The following is a 19352-nucleotide window of genomic DNA, read 5'->3' as shown; positions in this document are numbered from 1 at the left end:
CCTTCCCACTGATGGATCAAGGTGTGCGAGAGAGAGATGCTGGTAGGAAACAGTGACTATGCAGTAGGCACCACGGTGATGGATGAAGGTGTGTGAGAGAGATGCTGGTAGGAAACAGGGACTATGCAGTAGGCACTGCGGTGATGGATCAAGGTGTGCGAGAGAGAGATGCTGGTAGGAAACAGTGACTATGCAGTAGGCACCACGGTGATGGATCAAGGTGTGTGAGAGAGATGCTGGTAGGAAACAGGGACTATGCAGTAGGCACTGCGGTGATGGATCAAGGTGTGTGAGAGAGAGATGCTGGTAGGAAACAGTGACTATGCAGTAGGCACCGCGGTGATGGATCAAGGTGTGTGAGAGAGAGATGCTGGTAGGAAACAGTGACTATGCAGTAGGCACCGCGGTGATGGATCAAGGTGTGTGAGAGAGATGCTGGTAGGAAACAGTGACTATGCAGTAGGCACTGCGGTGATGGATCAAGGTGTGTGAGAGAGAGATGCTGGTAGGAAACAGTGACTATGCAGTAGGCACTGCGGTGGTGGATCAAGGTGTGTGAGAGAGAGATGCTGGTAGGAAACAGTGACTATGCAGTAGGCACCGCGGTGATGGATCAAGGTGTGTGAGAGAGATGCTGGTAGGAAACAGTGACTATGCAGTAGGCACTGCGGTGATGGATCAAGGTGTGTGAGAGAGAGATGCTGGTAGGAAACAGTGACTATGCAGTAGGCACCACGGTGATGGATGAAGGTGTGTGAGAGAGATGCTGGTAGGAAACAGTGACTATGCAGTAGGCACCGCGGTGATGGATCAAGGTGTGTGAGAGAGATGCTGGTAGGAAACAGGGACTATGCAGTAGGCACTGCGGTGATGGATCAAGGTGTGTGAGAGAGAGATGCTGGTAGGAAACAGGGACTATGCAGTAGGCACCGCGGTGATGGATCAAGGTGTGTGAGAGAGAGAGATGCTGGTAGGAAACAGTGACTATGCAGTAGGCACCACGGTGATGGATCAAGGTGTGTGAGAGAGAGATATGCTGGTAGGAAACAGTGACTATGCAGTAGGCACCACAGTGATGGATCAAGGTGTGTGAGAGAGAGAGATGCTGGTAGGAAACAGTGACTATGCAGTAGGCACCACAGTGATGGATCAAGGTGTGTGAGAGAGAGATGCTGGTAGGAAACAGTGACTATGCAGTAGGCACCGCGGTGATGGATCAAGGTGTGTGAGAGAGATGCTGGTAGGAAACAGTGACTATGCAGTAGGCACCACGGTGATGGATCAGGGTGTGTGAGAGAGATGCTGGTAGGAAACAGGGACTATGCAGTAGGCACTGCGGTGATGGATCAAGGTGTGTGAGAGAGAGATGCTGGTAGGAAACAGTGACTATGCAGTAGGCACTGCGGTGATGGATCAAGGTGTGTGAGAGAGAGATGCTGGTAGGAAACAGTGACTATGCAGTAGGCACCACGGTGATGGATCAAGGTGTGTGAGAGAGATGCTGGTAGGAAACAGGGACTATGCAGTAGGCACCACGGTGATGGATCAAGGTGTGTGAGAGAGAGATGCTGGTAGGAAACAGGGACTATGCAGTAGGCACCATGGTGATGGATCAAGGTGTGTGAGGGAGAGTTATGCTGGTAGGAAACAGTGACTATGCAGTAGGCACCACGGTGATGGATCAAGGTGTATGAGAGAGAGATGCTGGTAGGAAACAGTGACTATGCAGTAGGCACCACTGTGATGGATCAAGGTGTGTGAGGGAGAGATATGCTGGTAGGAAACAGTGACTATGCAGTAGGCACCACTGTGATGGATCAAGGTGTGTGAGAGAGAGATGCTGGTAGGAAACAGTGACTATGCAGTAGGCACCGCGGTGATGGATCAAGGTGTGTGAGAGAGAGATATGCTGGTAGGAAACAGTGACTATGCAGTAGGCACCACGGTGATGGATCAAGGTGTGTGAGAGAGATGCTGGTAGGAAACAGGGACTATGCAGTAGGCACTGCGGTGATGGATCAAGGTGTGTGAGAGAGAGATGCTGGTAGGAAACAGGGACTATGCAGTAGGCACCACGGTGATGGATCAAGGTGTGTGAGAGAGAGAGATGCTGGTAGGAAACAGTGACTATGCAGTAGGCACTGCGGTGATGGATCAAGGTGTGTGAGAGAGAGATGCTGGTAGGAAACAGTGACTATGCAGTAGGCACTGCGGTGATGGATCAAGGTGTGTGAGAGAGAGATGCTGGTAGGAAACAGTGACTATGCAGTAGGCACCGCGGTGATGGATCAAGGTGTGTGAGAGAGATGCTGGTAGGAAACAGTGACTATGCAGTAGGCACTGCGGTGATGGATCAAGGTGTGTGAGAGAGAGATGCTGGTAGGAAACAGTGACTATGCAGTAGGCACCACGGTGATGGATGAAGGTGTGTGAGAGAGATGCTGGTAGGAAACAGTGACTATGCAGTAGGCACCGCGGTGATGGATCAAGGTGTGTGAGAGAGATGCTGGTAGGAAACAGGGACTATGCAGTAGGCACTGCGGTGATGGATCAAGGTGTGTGAGAGAGAGATGCTGGTAGGAAACAGGGACTATGCAGTAGGCACCGCGGTGATGGATCAAGGTGTGTGAGAGAGAGAGATGCTGGTAGGAAACAGTGACTATGCAGTAGGCACCACGGTGATGGATCAAGGTGTGTGAGAGAGAGATATGCTGGTAGGAAACAGTGACTATGCAGTAGGCACCACAGTGATGGATCAAGGTGTGTGAGAGAGAGAGATGCTGGTAGGAAACAGTGACTATGCAGTAGGCACCACAGTGATGGATCAAGGTGTGTGAGAGAGAGATGCTGGTAGGAAACAGTGACTATGCAGTAGGCACCGCGGTGATGGATCAAGGTGTGTGAGAGAGATGCTGGTAGGAAACAGTGACTATGCAGTAGGCACCACGGTGATGGATCAGGGTGTGTGAGAGAGATGCTGGTAGGAAACAGGGACTATGCAGTAGGCACTGCGGTGATGGATCAAGGTGTGTGAGAGAGAGATGCTGGTAGGAAACAGTGACTATGCAGTAGGCACTGCGGTGATGGATCAAGGTGTGTGAGAGAGAGATGCTGGTAGGAAACAGTGACTATGCAGTAGGCACCACGGTGATGGATCAAGGTGTGTGAGAGAGATGCTGGTAGGAAACAGGGACTATGCAGTAGGCACCACGGTGATGGATCAAGGTGTGTGAGAGAGAGATGCTGGTAGGAAACAGGGACTATGCAGTAGGCACCATGGTGATGGATCAAGGTGTGTGAGGGAGAGTTATGCTGGTAGGAAACAGGGACTATGCAGTAGGCACCACGGTGATGGATCAAGGTGTATGAGAGAGAGATGCTGGTAGGAAACAGTGACTATGCAGTAGGCACCACTGTGATGGATCAAGGTGTGTGAGGGAGAGATATGCTGGTAGGAAACAGTGACTATGCAGTAGGCACCACTGTGATGGATCAAGGTGTGTGAGAGAGAGATGCTGGTAGGAAACAGTGACTATGCAGTAGGCACCGCGGTGATGGATCAAGGTGTGTGAGAGAGAGATATGCTGGTAGGAAACAGTGACTATGCAGTAGGCACCACGGTGATGGATCAAGGTGTGTGAGAGAGATGCTGGTAGGAAACAGGGACTATGCAGTAGGCACTGCGGTGATGGATCAAGGTGTGTGAGAGAGAGATGCTGGTAGGAAACAGGGACTATGCAGTAGGCACCACGGTGATGGATCAAGGTGTGTGAGAGAGAGAGATGCTGGTAGGAAACAGTGACTATGCAGTAGGCACCACTGTGATGGATCAAGGTGTGTGAGAGAGAGATGCTGGTAGGAAACAGTGACTATGCAGTAGGCACCGCGGGTGCCAACCATTGATGGAGTTGCAGTTCCAACACACTGGGGGAAAACCTTCTCACTCCTCTTCTCTCCCTCCTTCTTTCTCTCCTTTAGCTCCCAGTCACACAATATCAATATATAAATGAACTGTGTGGTGTGAGGAGAGCTGGCTGGGCTGACACGCCTGGTGGTAGATGCTGTTTTAATTACCATACTTCCATTACAACAAAATTAACTTTTGCTATTTATTACACACACACACCAAACTGCAGTGAGAATCTCCAGCTGGCCTGCACTCTCCGGTGCCGTGGGGATTTTACACTATCTATTGATCTCTGTCTCCTGAGAGGGAGGTGTGTGTATGTGTGTATATAGCCTCTGTTTAATTATTTCTAACTACATGTGAGTAAGTGTGTGAGAGAGTGTGAGTGAAATGTTGGAGGCCCCCTCCCCTAACACCTGTCTGCATCTCTTCAGAGAATATTTAAATGGTGTAACAGTACCACTCTCTGGTCATTAGAGAAACTGCACCCTAATCATTACACTGGGTGTGAATGTGCTTGACTTGCTTTGACTACAACTGGCCTTTCTAGTTGGGCCAATGGTCCCAAATTGGTACTCTGTGCTCTGATTGGTTCATACTTCCTATACCCGCTGATTGATTCATCCTGCTTACTGTCTTCCTGATTAGTTTCCACCACATGGCATTTCTCTCCTCGACCTCATCAACAATACTACATCCAATCACAAATATAAGTATGATCTGTGACTACCTGAGGTTGGGAGCTGGCTCTCCATTTGACGTTTGCTTGCCTTTTGCATTGAATTTGGCCTCCACTGCTTTTAGTCTATTCTTTCTCAGTGCTCATCACGGCATGCTGTCAAAAGCAACTTCATATAAACACAGCCTGACTCAGACGTTTTTTCAGTCACTTGGCTTTATCAACACAGTACATTACAAAAGGAATTTGGGCTTTTTTAGTTGCATCACTTTTCTCAAGTAAATGTAAGATGGAAGCTCTCATGTCTAGGGCCCTGTGTTTTGGTTAATCATGTCACATGACCTGGATTTTAACATTTAGTTAATGCTTTGTCATCAAACTTTCCCATTTTTGTTTTAGGTCAGATGGTCCAGCACCATCCTCAGTCAATTGCTTTCATTTTTGGTCTAATTCTCATTTCTGGAAAAGGCTACAAATAAAAGTTCAAATCCAGGTCATGTGACATCATTAACCAAAACACAGGGCCCTACTCATGTCGCACTGGTATTCACATGAACGAAGACTTGAACTGAGGACCGAACACAACAGACACATCCCCATCACACCTTCCAAAACTGCTATAAAATGTTCTTCACTTGGAAAATAATACTTATTGGAATCTGAAACAGTAGATTGTCCTCAAGCAACCAGAAAAGTAAATTGAAATGAGAAGTAAAATACCTGTGGAATGAATTTCAATCGAAAACAATGAAATGGTTTTATTTGATACATAGGTAGGCAATGCTGTTCAGATATAAAGAAGCACAAATGTAAAAGTGCCCCGTATTTTCCCTCTGGCTGATTATGAGACAATTTAAAGTGGAGTAATATCCAGGCAATAATATACTTCTAGTATTATAGATGTGTTCATGTTTATTTTGTTTGTTTCAGTTGGCTTCAGTTGGACATGCTGGACAGCACGGAATGAAGGGGGAGAAGGGAGATCAGGTGAGATAGGAACACACACATACTGCAAATACACACTCAAACATGTACCCACACATCCATATGAAAATACTAAAAACACACACACGTGGAGCAGCAGTGAGGATGTGGCCGTAGGAGTGTGTACTCAGACTAATCGTTGGGGAATGTGTGACATCATCACCTGTGTCGTCCAGACACGCTGAGACACACACGCACACACACATACACATTCACACATACACACATACACACACATGCTCACTAATCACCCCACAAACACACACATATACATACACACACTGAATCTTATCAGCATCAGCATCACACACTGAGAGTTTCATAAATATTGTAATCACTGTCTCATTAGCAAAACTCTAATTATTTTAGCTTCACTTTCCAAATATACATTTTTAACTGCATTGATTTTGTGATTTATTGCCATACATACTAATTTCATAAAAACTTATCACCAGACTTTGTCTCGCTCCCCCCCTCCTTTCTTTCGCTCTCTCTCTCTCTCTCTCTCTCTCTCTCTCTCTCTCTCTCTCTCTCTCTCTCTCTCTCTCTCTCTCTCACTCTCTCTCTCTCTCACTCTGTCTCTCTCTCTCTGTCTCACTCTCTCACACTCTTTCTCTCTCTGTCTCTCTCACTCTCTTTCTCTGTCTCTCTCTCTCACTCTCTTTCTCTGTCTCTCGCTCTCTCTCTCTCTCTCTCTCTCTCTCACTCTGTCTCACTCTCTCTCTCTCTGTCTCTCTCTCTACCTCTCTCTCTCTCTGTCTGTCTCTGCCTCTCTCACTCTCTCTCTCTCTCACTCTCTCTGTCTCTCTCTCTCCATCGCTGTCTCTCTCTCTGTCTCTCTTTCTCTGTCTCTCTGTCTCTCACTCTCTCTCACTCTCTGTCTTTCTCTGTCTCTGTCTCTCTACCTCGCTCTCTGTCTCTTTCTTTCTCTCTCTCGCTCTCTCTCTGTCTCTGTCTCTCTCTCTCTGTCTCTCTCTCTGTCTCTCTCTCTCTCTCTCTCTCTCTCTCTCTCTCTCTCTCTCTCTCTCTCTCTCTCTCTCTCTCTCTCTCTCTCTCTCTCTCTCTCTCTCTCCTAGGGTTCAGACTGCAGCGAATCTGGATCTGGTACAGTAAGTGGCTTGTCCATGTAAAAGACTGCATTAGCCCTCTGACCTAGATCCTAAACTATAGCTCGGGGAGCCAACACAACTCTTCAGGTTACTCATTATGGAAGCTACTGCATTTACACTGACATTCTTTGATGTAGCATATCTAGCCATGCAACAACAATCATAACTTGTGGGTTCACCAACCTGAGATACATGGTTGGAACTCTGGATTGAACAGGATATTATTAAGTATAATGATGTTTCTTATTTGAGAGTTTTCGCGTGAGTTGTACAGCCAAGCATTGCTCTTCCTGTCTGTCTGTCTGCTAGGGCAATACAACAGAAGTCTGAATCACTAAGTTAACTAATTGGCCTGTGGACTTGAATTTACCTCCCCTTCCCCATCTAGGAACTACAAGATTACTGGAGTATAAATCATTTGTGTGTGTGTGTTTGTGTGTGTCTCATTTGTCTGTTTCTCAGTGCAAAGAGGGACGCATTGGACAGAAGGGGGAGAAAGGCGAGTCTGTGAGTATTTCTTACTGGAGTGTAACTATTGTGTTGGGGGTGTTCAGTTCAGTGTAGTGTAGAGTGGGGTACATTAAGGCAGAGTATTCATTTGCAGAGTCTTTAGGCCTGTGTGTGTGTGTGTGTGTGTGTGTGTGTGTGTGTGTGTGTGTGTGTGTGTGTGTGTGTGTGTGTGTGTGTGTGTGTGTGTGTGTGTGTGTGTGTGTGTGTGTGTGTGTGTGTGTGTGTGTTTTGCGGGGGGTGCAGGTTTGGGGGCGACCGTTGGGACCGTGAGGCGATGTGTGTGTGTGTGTGTGTGGTTGATGTGTTATTTAGAGAGATGAGTAGAGATGAGTTGTCAATATTACTGCTGCTCATCAGTCTGCCTGGTCTCATTCTGGTCCTCATTCTCTCTCTCTATCAGGTGCTGCCCGCTAACTGGGGAGAAGCTGTCGGACACAAGGTACGTCTGGTAAACAGCTGTCTGTCGGTCTGTCTGACATTCTATATGCCTGTCTGTCTGTCTGTTTGCATGTCTGTCTGTCTGTCTGACATTCTATATGCCTGTCTGTCTGTCTGACATTCTATATGCCTGTCTGTCTGTCTGACATTCTATTTGCCTGTCTGTCTGTCTGACATTCTATATGCCTGTCTGTCTGTCTGACATTCTACATGTCTGTCTGTCTGTCTGTCTGTCTGCATGTCTGTCTGTCTGTATATCTGTCTGTCTGTCTGGCATTCTATATGTATGTCTGTCTGTCTGTCTGTCTGTCTGTCTGTCTGACATTCTATATGCCTGTCTGTCTGTCCGACATTCTATATGGCTGTCTGTCTGTCTGACATTCTACATGTCTGTCTGTCTGACATTCTATATGCATGTCTGTCTGTCTGTCTGTCTGTCTGACATTCTATATGCCTGTCTGTCTGTCTGACATTCTATATGCCTGTCTGTCAGTCTGTCTGACATTCTATATGCCTGTCTGTCTATCTGATATTCTATATGCCTGTCTGTCTGTCTGTCTGTCTGTCTGACATTCTATATGCCTGTCTGTCTGTCTGTCTGTCTGTCTGTCTGTCTGTCTGACATTCTATATGCCTGTCTGTCTGTCTGTCTGACATTATGTATGTCTGTCTGTCTGTCTGACATTCTATATGCCTGTCTGTCTCTCTGCCTGTCTGACATTCTATATGCCTGTCTGTCTGTCTGTCTAACATTCTATATGCCTGTCTGTCTGTCTGACATTCTATATGCCTGTCTGTCTGTCTGTCTGACATTCTATATGCCTGTCTGTCTGTCTGACATTCTACATGCATGTCTGTCTGTCTGTCTGTCTGTCTGTCTGTCTGACATTCTATATGCCTGTATGTCTATCTGTCTGACTTTCTGTATGCCTGTCTGTCTGTCTGACATTCTATATGCCTGTCTGTCTGTCTGACATGCTATATGCCTGTCTGTCTGTCTGATATATTATATGCCTGTCTGTCTGTCTGTCTGTCTGTCTATCTGTCTGTCTGTCTGACATTCTATATGCCTGTCTGTCTGTCTGACATTATGTCTGTCTGTATGTCTGACATTCTATATTCCTGTCTGTCTGTCTGTCTGTCTGTCTGCCTGTCTGACATGCTATATGCATGTCTGTCTGTCTGACATTCTATATGCCTGTCTGTCTCTCTGACATTCTATATGTCTGTCTGACATGCTGTATGTCTGTCTGTCTGACAGTCTATATGCATGTCTGTCTGTCTGACATTCTATATGCCTGTCTGTCTGTCTGTCTGTCTGTCTGTCTGTCTGTCTGTCTGTCTGTCTGTCTGTCTGTCTGTCTGTCTGTCTGACATTCTATATTCCTGTCTGTCTGTCTGTCTGCCTGTCTGACATTCTATATGCATGTCTGTCTGTCTGACATTCTATATGCCTGTCTGTCTCTCTGACATTCTATATGCCTGTATGTCTGTCTGACAGTCTGTCTGTCTGTCTGTCTGTCTGTCTGTCTGTCTGTCTGTCTGTCTGTCTGTCTGACATTCTATATGCCTGTCTGTCTGTCTCACATTCTATTTGCCTGTCTGTCTGTCTGTCTGATATTCTATATGTCTGTCTGTCTGTCTGTCTGTATCACAGTGACTTTTTCTTATTTCTTACTTTCTCCATCCCCCTTGTCTTTCTCAGGGAGATAAAGGACAGAAGGGAGACATTGGTCTCCAGGGACTATCTGGAACCCCAGGAAAGGATGTGAGTGGCAGCTTATCTCTTTCACATCAGCACTATCATCACCATCATCATCATAACCTTCATCATTAGGAAATGGTTTAAATATGTAGCCTCTTTCTGCATTCCACAATGGGGTTCCCATTATGTTGATAAGCTGAGTAGTTAGCAAACCGTAAACAGCACTTCCTATTTCACTTGAATAACCAGCATGTATCTGTCTTATAATTGGCAGGAACAGACGCACACACACTCATGCTTGAACACACACACACACACACACACAAACACTCCCACACACTCCCACATACTCCTATCAGGCTAACAGAGGGTGTTCAGTCGAATTATACTGAATTACTATTTCAAGCCTAGACTGGTACTGATATCTATTCTGCTCTGCCCAGTGTGTCTCTGGGTGTAGTCTTCCTAATGCCTGCTAGATTAGACTGGAGCAACAAAGCCAGCAGAATCAATTCTGCCTCATTGACTGTGTTCCTCTCACACTACCTGGCTGATTCAGGCTGACTTAAACCCTTTCATCTCACCCATTCAGCCCAACGTGGATACACATGGGAAGTTTAAAGTGTGACCATAAAGAGGAATTTCAGTGTGTGTTTGCATGTGTGTGTGCTCTCAGGCTTCAATATCCTTTAGGCAGAGGTTTTCATACTGTTTAATAAGAGCTAAGTGATGGTCTTTGTCTCTCTCTGCAGGGTCGGGCTGGATCCATCTGTGTGGTGGGACCCAAGGGACAGAAGGTACTCTTTCAACAGAGTAGCTTCTCTTTTTAAATGTAGTATTTAACAATGTGTACTTCCATTGTATGTACACTCTACCTTTCTATGTGTATGTAATGTAAACATGCTTTTAGTGGCCCTCGAAATCAAACTACCATTTTCTGTTTAATGCCACTTTGGCATCTATTTGAACTTTAACCTCTAGGAGCTTTTTTTCCCAGGGTACCTCTGGAAAATTGGGGCCTGAAGGACTAGCAGGAGATCCGGGAAAACCCGGACTTCCAGGATTGCCAGGAATTGGAAAACCAGGCCTGCCAGGCCTGCCAGTGAGTAGTGTCTCCGCTCTGGAATTCTGTTCTATCTTTCCATCCTTAGGTTTGAGGTCAGTGTCGTGTTATAACAACTCTTCATCCTCCAGTTGTCAGATGCTTAATGCACTGGGCAAGTTGGGGCTGGGATGGCAAGCAAAGAGAGGCTTAATATGGACATCTTCGGGGAGATGCTGTGTGTGTTAACCTTGACTGAAGCCAAGAAGCATCTTCGAGGAGACGCCGTTTGCGTCTGTTCTTGTATGGCTCTGGTAGACAGAGGAAGTGAGAGACAGTTACAGAGGGGGATAGTTGCTCATCACTCCTTTTAATAGAGGTGTGTTTTGTTTTGTGGCTAGGGCACTCCTGGAGGACCTCCTGGATCGAAGGGAGACAAGGTAAAAAATATATCTGAATTAAATCCAATTAAAACTCTGCTTCAAAACTTCCAAGGCCACAGTTTGAACATTGAAGTACTGTATATAGATTATATTGTTTGATAAGACAACATCCCACAACAAGACTTCTGTACATTTCTGGAATGTTACAATGGTTGTTATGATTATGGTCCTGTTCCTCTCTTCCTGTCCAGGGGCATTCTGGGACACCAGGGAAAGATGGAGAACCAGGAGATCCTGTGAGTACAGGATGCATTCAGACCACTGTTTTGTGTAATTTGAAACCTCATCCTCACTATCATGCTCTACTAAAATGTATTGATGTTGTGTTGTCAGGGTCCTAGGGGTCCTGGTGGTGGTAAAGGAGATAAGGTGTGTTAACCCTCAGTGTCCTGGTTTGTGCGTTAGGGTTAGGGTAAGGAAGTATACTGCATGGGTTGTGAATGTGTTTGTCCATCTCTGTGTGTATCAGTGCCAATCCTGTGAGGTGTGTGTTGACATTGTGTGTCTCTTTGGTTTTGTCCCTCTCAGGGTGACCCATGTGAGGTGTGTCCCGTCCTGTCTGCAGACCTGGGCAACACTGTGGCCCTCCACGGGAAGACGGGGCCCAAAGGAGAGCCTGGGGTCCCTGCGATAGGAGACCATGGCCTCCCGGTGAGATATGCAGCGCCCTTAATGCTCATATAGCTATTTCATTTGATATAGTCATCAAGGAATTTGCTTTGTATGAGAAAATAATGTTAATTTACAGCTAGGAATGTTTAAAATCTCCTCTTCTCTCCCTCTCCTCTTCTCTTCTCCCGCTATCTCCTCTCCTCTTTTCTATTCATTAGGGTCTTCAAGGAGCAGATGGGAAGGCAGGAGAGAAGGTACAGAGTCCCACCTTAAATTATATCTCATGTATCATTCATGTGCTGTGGGAATGGATTACATACAGTCACTAACTCACTTGTGTACACACACATACAGATGCATACACACCAGCATACCAATGCACACAACTATAAATATGTATAGGCAAACACAAACTGGTCTGTTAGAGACACCACATTAGACTAACTGATCTGTTAGGGACACCACATTAGACTAACTGATCTGTTAGGGATACCACATTACACTAACTGATCTGTTAGGGACACCACATTAGACTAACTGATCTGTTATGGACACCACATTACACTAACTGATCTGTTAGAGACACCACATTACACTAACTGATCTGTTAGGGACACCACATTACACTAACTGATATGTTATGGACACCACATTAGACTAACAGATCTGTTATGGACACCACATTAGACTAACTGATCTGTTAGGGACACCACATTACACTAACTGATCTGTTAGGGACACCACATTACACTAACTGATCTGTTAGGGACACCACATTAGACTAACTGATCTGTTAGGGACACCACATTAGACTAACTGATCTGTTAGGGACACCACATTAGACTAACTGATCTGTTAGGGACACCACATTACACTAACTGATCTGTTAGGGACACCACATTAGACTAACTGATCTGTTAGGGACACCACATTAGACTAACTGATCTGTTAGGGACACCACATTAGAATGAATGATCTGTTAGGGACATCACATTACACTAACAGATCTGCTATGGACACAACATTAGAATAACTGATCTGTTAGGGACACAACATTAGAATAACTGATCTGTTAGGGACACCACGTTAGATATAGTTGATAACCTGATCTGTTAGGAACTCCACATTAGATATGGTTGACTAACTGATCTGTTTAGACACCTAATTAGATATAGTTGACTAACTGATCTGTTAGGGACACCACATTATATATAGTTGAATAACTGATCTGTTAGGGACACCACATTAGATATTGTTGACTAAGGACTAGCTAATCTGTTAGGGACACCACATTATATATAATTTACTATCTGATCTGTTAGGGACACCACATTAGATATAGTTTACTAACTGATCTGTTAGGGACACCACAACATATATATCTGAACAAATGATATGTTAGGGACACCACATTATATATAGTTGAATAACCAATCTGTTAGGGACACCACATTAGATACAGTTGACTAACTGATCTGTTAGGGACACGACATTAGAAATAGCTGACTAACTGATCTGTTAGGGCCACCACATTAGATATAGTCCACTAACTCATCTGTTGGGGACACCACATTAGATATAGTTGACTAAGCATTCAAGCATTCAATTCAACAAGTCTTTGGCTGAACACAGTATTTATAGAAAAGGCTCTCCCTTCTTCATCAAGTGGGCTGGTTCATGAACACAAACATAAATCACAATTGGCTCCAATGTCTACAATGTTTACATTGACCATCTGTTTCTTTCCTTAAAAAGGGGGGACATTCTGACACTGATGATCCCTCAGCTAACATCTGGGTTCATATAAAGTGTTCTTACATCCCAAAATAGTGATTGTTCACTTGGCTTAAGAATAAGTGCTGTAGAACATAGTTTACTACAGCCACGATGTGCAAATGTAATATTTGTATAACACATAATAACATACTACAGTGTACAGGTCCTCTTTGGTTCCATAGGATCGCCTGGCTTACTTCCAAGAGACTTGCATGTATGGGACATCCAAGACATTTATGTACATGACATTAAGGCATGAACGGATGTAGATTAAACAAGACTATATATGGCCATATTCTACAGAGCTAACATTCTACAAGGGTGACATAATAGCTGATCCTACTATTCGGGTATATCCCTTCTTGACTAGCTGATCTGTTTGGACACTACATTTGGTACAGTTGACTAACTGATCTGTTAAGGACACCACATTAGATATATCTGAATAACTGATCTGTTAGGGACACCACATTAGATACAGTTGACTATCTCATCTGTTAGGTACACCACATTAGATATAGTTGAATAACTGATCTGTTAGGGACACCATATTAGATATAGTTGACTAACTGATCTGTTAGGGACACCACATTATAATAAGATGACTAACTGATCTGTTAGGGAAACCACATTAGATATAGTTGAATAACTGATCTGTTAGGGACACCACATTAGATATATCTGAATAACTGAACTGTTAGGGACACCATATTAGATATAGTTGACTAACTGATCTGTTAGGGACACGACATTAGATTTATCTGAATAACTGAACTGTTAGGGACACCATATTAGATATAGTTGAATAACTGATCTGTTAGGGACACCACATTATAATAAGCTGACTAACTGATCTGTTAGGGACACCACATTATATATAGTTGAATAACTGATATGTTAGGGACACCACATTAGATATAGTTGAATAACTGATATGTTAGGGACACCACATTAGATATATCTGAATAACTGATCTGTTAGGGACACCACATTAGATATAGTTGAATAACTGATATGTTAGGGACACCACATTATAATAAGCTGACTAACTGATCTGTTAGGGACACCACATTATAATAAGCTGACTAACTGATCTGTTAGGGACACCACATTATATATAGTTGAATAACTGATCTGTTAGGGACACCACGTTAGATACAGTTGACTAACTGATCTGTTAGGGACACCACATTAGATATATCTGAATAACTGATATGTTCGGAACACCACATTGGATATAGTTGAATAACTGATCTGTTAGGGACACCACATTAGACGCTATACCTCAAAGGAAACATGCCTATTAGTATGTGTTATCACTAACCTGTCTCCCTGTGATAATATGTGTCTGTATGCTTGGCAGGGAGAGGTGGGGTCGGATGGTGTCAAAGGGGAAAAGGGTGATGCATGTGCTGTGTGCCCCACCCTGAGTGAAATACCTGCTGCCAACCTTGTTGCCATGGAACAAATCCTGAAACACAAAGGAGAGAGAGGAAAACCTGGACTGGGACAGAAGGGAGAACAGGTTAGTGTGTGTTTTATTGGAATGGAATGTGTGTGTGTGCACGTGCGTGCGTGTTAGTGCGTGTATTCTGTGTTGTTCCAGGTTCTGTTTCTAACCTGGAAGTGATTTGTGTTAACTCTTGTTCAGGGGGAACCTGGAGTCAGTGGCCTGGCAGGGCTGAGAGGAGAGAAGGTTAGTGCTTAGTAGGGAACTCAATGGCTCAGGACGTTTGAGGTTACTTCGTACCAAAAATACATTTTATACATAAGATAAAAGACTGAACATTTAGTTTAAAAGCCAGTTCTGTTGACATTACATTTTCTCTTGTTTCCAGGGTAACACTGGTGGCAAAGGAGCTGACGGTAAAACGGTGAGAGTTTATGCATATGTTAAGAGACACTTTATGGCATACTTTTTTCAACATTCTTTATATCCATAGTAGTTTTTTGGGGGCGGAGGGGTAGATCAGCTTTAATATTGTAGACATATTGTGGCTTCCATCAATGTAATTATCTGCATAATTTCCAATACCCCATATTTTGGGGGTAAATATACAGTACCAGTCAAAAGTTTGGACACATACTCATTCAAGGGTTTTTCTTTATTTTTACTATTTTCTACATTGTAGAATAACAGTGAAGACATCAAAACTATGAACTATCACATATGGAATCATGTAGTAACCAAAAAAGTGTTAAACAAATATATATTAAATATATTTATATTTGAGATTCTTCAAAGTAGCCACCCTTTGCCTTGATGACAGCTTTGCACACTCTTGGCATTCCCTCAACCAGCTTCATGAAGTAGTCACCTGGAATGAATATCAATTAATAGGTGTGCCTTCTTAAAAGTAAATTTGTGGAATTTCTTTCCTTGTGGATTCTCCATTCCTGAATCTGCGACCAAAAACAAGCTACAAAACATCAGTCTCAACGTCAACAGTGAAGAGGCGACTCCAGGATGCTGGCCTTCTAGACAGAGTTCCTCTGTCCAGTGTCTGTGTTCTTTTGCCCATCTTAATCTTTTCTTTTTATTGGCCAGTCTGAGATATGGCTTTTTCTTTGCAACTCTGCCTAGAAGGCCAGCATCCATGGAGACTGACGCGTTTCAGAAGAAAGTTCTTTGTTTCTGGCCATTTTGAGCCTGTAATCGAACACACAAATGCTGACGCTCCAGATACTTAACTAGTCTGAAGAAGGCCAGTTTTATTGCTTATTTAATCAGAACAACAGTTTTCAGCTGTGCTAACATAATTGCAAAAGGGTTTTCTAATGATGAATTAGCCTTTTAAAATGATAAACTTGGATTAGCTAACACAACGTGCCATTGGAACACAGGAGTGATGGTTGCTGATAATGGGCCTCTGTACGCCTATGTAGATATTCCATTAAATATCAGCCGTTTCCAGCTACAATAGTCATTTACAACATTAACAATGTCTACACTGTATTTCTGATCAATTTTATGTAATTTTAATGGACAAAAAAATAGCTTTTCTTTCAAAAACAAGGACATTTTAAGTGACCCCAAACTTTTGAACAGTAGTGTAAGTATAACTTTTATATGACTGAAGCATTTAGTGAGAGGTCTATTGCTTTAATATGTAATCATTTCTGCCCTCTGAATTCATATTCATTATATAAATAGGCCCGTTTCATTTTGTCTGGCTTGCCGTTTCAAATAAAATGAAGTATTTTTTGCTCATAATTAATCAAATAAGTCGTTAGGTGTAGGCAAGGCCATAAGTAAATAGGTAAACTGGGATATGACTAAAGAGTTAATCAGGGTGATTTTTCAACAAATAGACAGGTATTTTCCTTTCCACAGAAGCAAGATCTTAACAATTTTTGCTTTCTATAAAAATGTATTGTAGTGAGTTCATTTCTTTCTTTCGGGATATGAATACCGAGTATGTCCACCTCCCATTCAGACCATTTTATTGGTAAACTACACGGTAATGTAAAAGTAAAAAAAAAAATGGTGATCCAATCCGAAATATAGTACACTTATCATCGTTTGGTTGTAGTCCAGAGAGGTTAGAAAAAGTATCTAGATCATCTTTGAGGCTGTGGAGGGATTCAAATTTTTGGTTTAAAATAAATAATTAATCATCAGCGTACAATGACACCTGTTTTTAACCCCTGGATTTCTAGGCCCGTGAGAGTATTGTTGGATCTGATTTTATGATGAAAATACTTTCCTCAGGGTTATTACAGATGCAAAAATGAGTTCAGTTGGCTGTTGTAGGGCTCTTTGGAGACAAAGTGATGAAATGCACTGTAACTACAATGCCTTACGAAAGTATTTACACCCCTTGATTTTTTTGTGTTACAAAGTGGGATTCAAATTGATTTAATTGTCATTTTTTGTCAATGATGTACACAAAATAATCTGTAATGTCAAATTAGAAGACAAATTCTAACATTTGTAAAAAAAAATATCTTCAGTAGAAAAGTATTCAACCCCCTGAGTCAATGCATGTTCTATTCAGCTTTGGCAGCGATTACAGCTATGAGTCTTTCTTTATGCAATAATTGCACATTATTATTTTTTTAAATTCTCCAAGCTCTGTCAAGTTGCTTGTTGATAATTCCTAGACAGCCATTTTCAAGTTTGCCATAGATTTTCAAGCCAATTTAAGTCAAAACTGTAACTAGGCCACTCAGGAACGTTCAATGTAATTTTGGTAAACAACTCCAGTGTATATTTGGCCTTGTATTTTAGGTTATTGTCCTGCTGAAAGGTGAATTTGTCTCCCAGTGTCTGGGAGACTGAACTAGGTTTTCCTCTAGGATTTTGCCTGTGCTTACAGTACCTCTATTCCGTTAATTTAAAAAAAAAAGACTCCCTAATCCTTGCCAGTGACAAGCATACCCATAACATGATACAGTCACCACCATGCATATGAAGAGTGGTACTCAGTGATGTGTTGGATTTGCCCCAAACATAAGGCTTTGTATTCAGGACATAAAGTTCATTTCTTTGCCACATTTTTTGCAGTTTTACAAAAAAATATATATACAATAATAATATTCTGTACAGGCTTCCTTCTTTTCACTCTGTCAATTAGGTTAGTATTGTGGGGTAACTACAATGTTGTTGATCCATCCTCAGTTTTCTCCTATCACAGCCATTATACTCTGTAACTGTTTTAAAGTCACCATTGGCCTCATCGTGAAATCCCTGAGCGGTGTCCTTCCTCTCCAGCATCTGAGTTAGAAAGGACACCTATATTTTTGTGGTGCCAAAGTGTAATTAATAACTAAGTGTAATTAATATGCAATGTCTGCTTTTTTTCTACCAGTACTGTAGGTGCCCTTTTTTGTGAGGCATTGGAAAACCTCGCTATTCTTTGTGGTTGAATCTGTGTTTGAAATTCACTGCTCGACTGAGGATGAATGAGGTAGTCATTCAAAAATCATGTTAAAGACTATTATTGCACACAGAGTCTATGAAACTTATAATGTGACTTTAAGCACAGTTTTACTCCTGACCTTATTCAGGCTTACCATGACAAAGGGGTTCAGTACTTATTGACTCAAGACATGTCAGATTTTCATTTTTTATTTTTTTATAAAAAATAAAATTAAACATCATAATTCCACTTTGACACTATGGGTTATTGTGTGTAGGCCAGTGACACAAAATCTCAATTTAATCAATTTTAAATTCAGGTTGTAACACAAGAAAATGTGGAAAAGTTAAGGTGTTGTGAATACTTTCTGAAGGCATTATATGTATCTGTTAGGGCAAAGCTGGACCCAGAGGACCTAGTGGCAAGGATGGACTGAAGGGGATAAAGGTGAGAGGGTGGAGCTAACAAACACTACATCTACTACTGGGTGATGTCATCATGTTATGTTGTGTTTTGATATGATATGTTATGTTGTGTTTTGGTATATTGTGTTTTGGTATGATATGTTATGTTGTGTTTTGGTATGTTGTGTTTTGGTATGATGTGTTATGTTATGTTGTGTTTGGTATGATATGTTATGTTATGTTGTGTTTTGGTATGATATGTTATGTTGTGTTTTGGTATGATATGTTATATTATGTTGTGTTTTGGTATGATGTGTTATGTTATGTTGTGTTTTGGTATGATATGTTATGTTGTGTTTTGGTATGATATGTTATGTTGTGTTTTGGGATGTTATGTTATGTTGTGTTTTGGTATGATGTGTTATGTTTTGTTTTGATGTGTTGTGTTATGTTATGTTGTGTTTTGGGATGTGATTCTTTTGACAGGGAGATCCAGGGATTCCTGGTCTAGGAACTCCAGGCCCTAAAGGAGAGAAGGTGAAGTGTGTGTTAGTTTGTGTGCATACATCTTTACACATGAAAGTATGTCGATACATTTGTATGTGTGTGTGTGTGTGTGTGTGTGTGTGTGTGTGTGTGTGTGTGTGTGTGTGTGTGTGTGTGTGTGTGTGTGTGTGTGTGTGTGTGTGTATCTTTTGCCAACAGTCCTAAGCCAGTGTTTCTCCCCTCTACCCCAGGGTGCGACCTGTGGGGTGTGCCAGTCTTCTCCCTCTGAGGTGGGCAGTGGGACGTCCTTCGTCAAGGTGCTAGCGGGTGAAACTGGCCCTCCAGGGCCCGCTGGGCCTGCAGGAGAGGGCACCGATGGCAAACAGGTGAGACCC

General features: G+C 42.9%; 1 protein-coding gene across 1 annotated transcript in view; it reads left to right on the top strand.

Moving 5' to 3' along the window:
• LOC120022047 (collagen alpha-1(XVI) chain-like) overlaps positions 1-19352 on the top strand; it is a 69502-nt gene that overhangs the window by 7751 nt on the left and 42399 nt on the right. Inside the window, exons 3-20 of the mRNA XM_038965842.1 lie at positions 5517-5573; positions 6647-6679; positions 7142-7186; positions 7590-7628; positions 9333-9395; positions 10085-10129; positions 10330-10434; positions 10776-10814; positions 11009-11053; positions 11151-11186; positions 11346-11468; positions 11648-11683; positions 14569-14730; positions 14857-14901; positions 15044-15079; positions 18461-18514; positions 18958-19008; positions 19209-19343. Of these exons, the coding sequence (XP_038821770.1) occupies positions 5517-5573; positions 6647-6679; positions 7142-7186; positions 7590-7628; positions 9333-9395; positions 10085-10129; positions 10330-10434; positions 10776-10814; positions 11009-11053; positions 11151-11186; positions 11346-11468; positions 11648-11683; positions 14569-14730; positions 14857-14901; positions 15044-15079; positions 18461-18514; positions 18958-19008; positions 19209-19343 (1149 nt within the window). The remainder of the gene's footprint in view (positions 1-5516; positions 5574-6646; positions 6680-7141; positions 7187-7589; positions 7629-9332; positions 9396-10084; positions 10130-10329; positions 10435-10775; positions 10815-11008; positions 11054-11150; positions 11187-11345; positions 11469-11647; positions 11684-14568; positions 14731-14856; positions 14902-15043; positions 15080-18460; positions 18515-18957; positions 19009-19208; positions 19344-19352) is intronic.

This window comes from Salvelinus namaycush, chromosome 27, assembly GCF_016432855.1.
Source record: "Salvelinus namaycush isolate Seneca chromosome 27, SaNama_1.0, whole genome shotgun sequence".
Lineage (NCBI taxonomy): Eukaryota > Metazoa > Chordata > Actinopteri > Salmoniformes > Salmonidae > Salvelinus > Salvelinus namaycush.
Note: the sequence above shows the minus strand (reverse complement) of the source record. Positions and strands in the feature narration are given on the sequence as shown.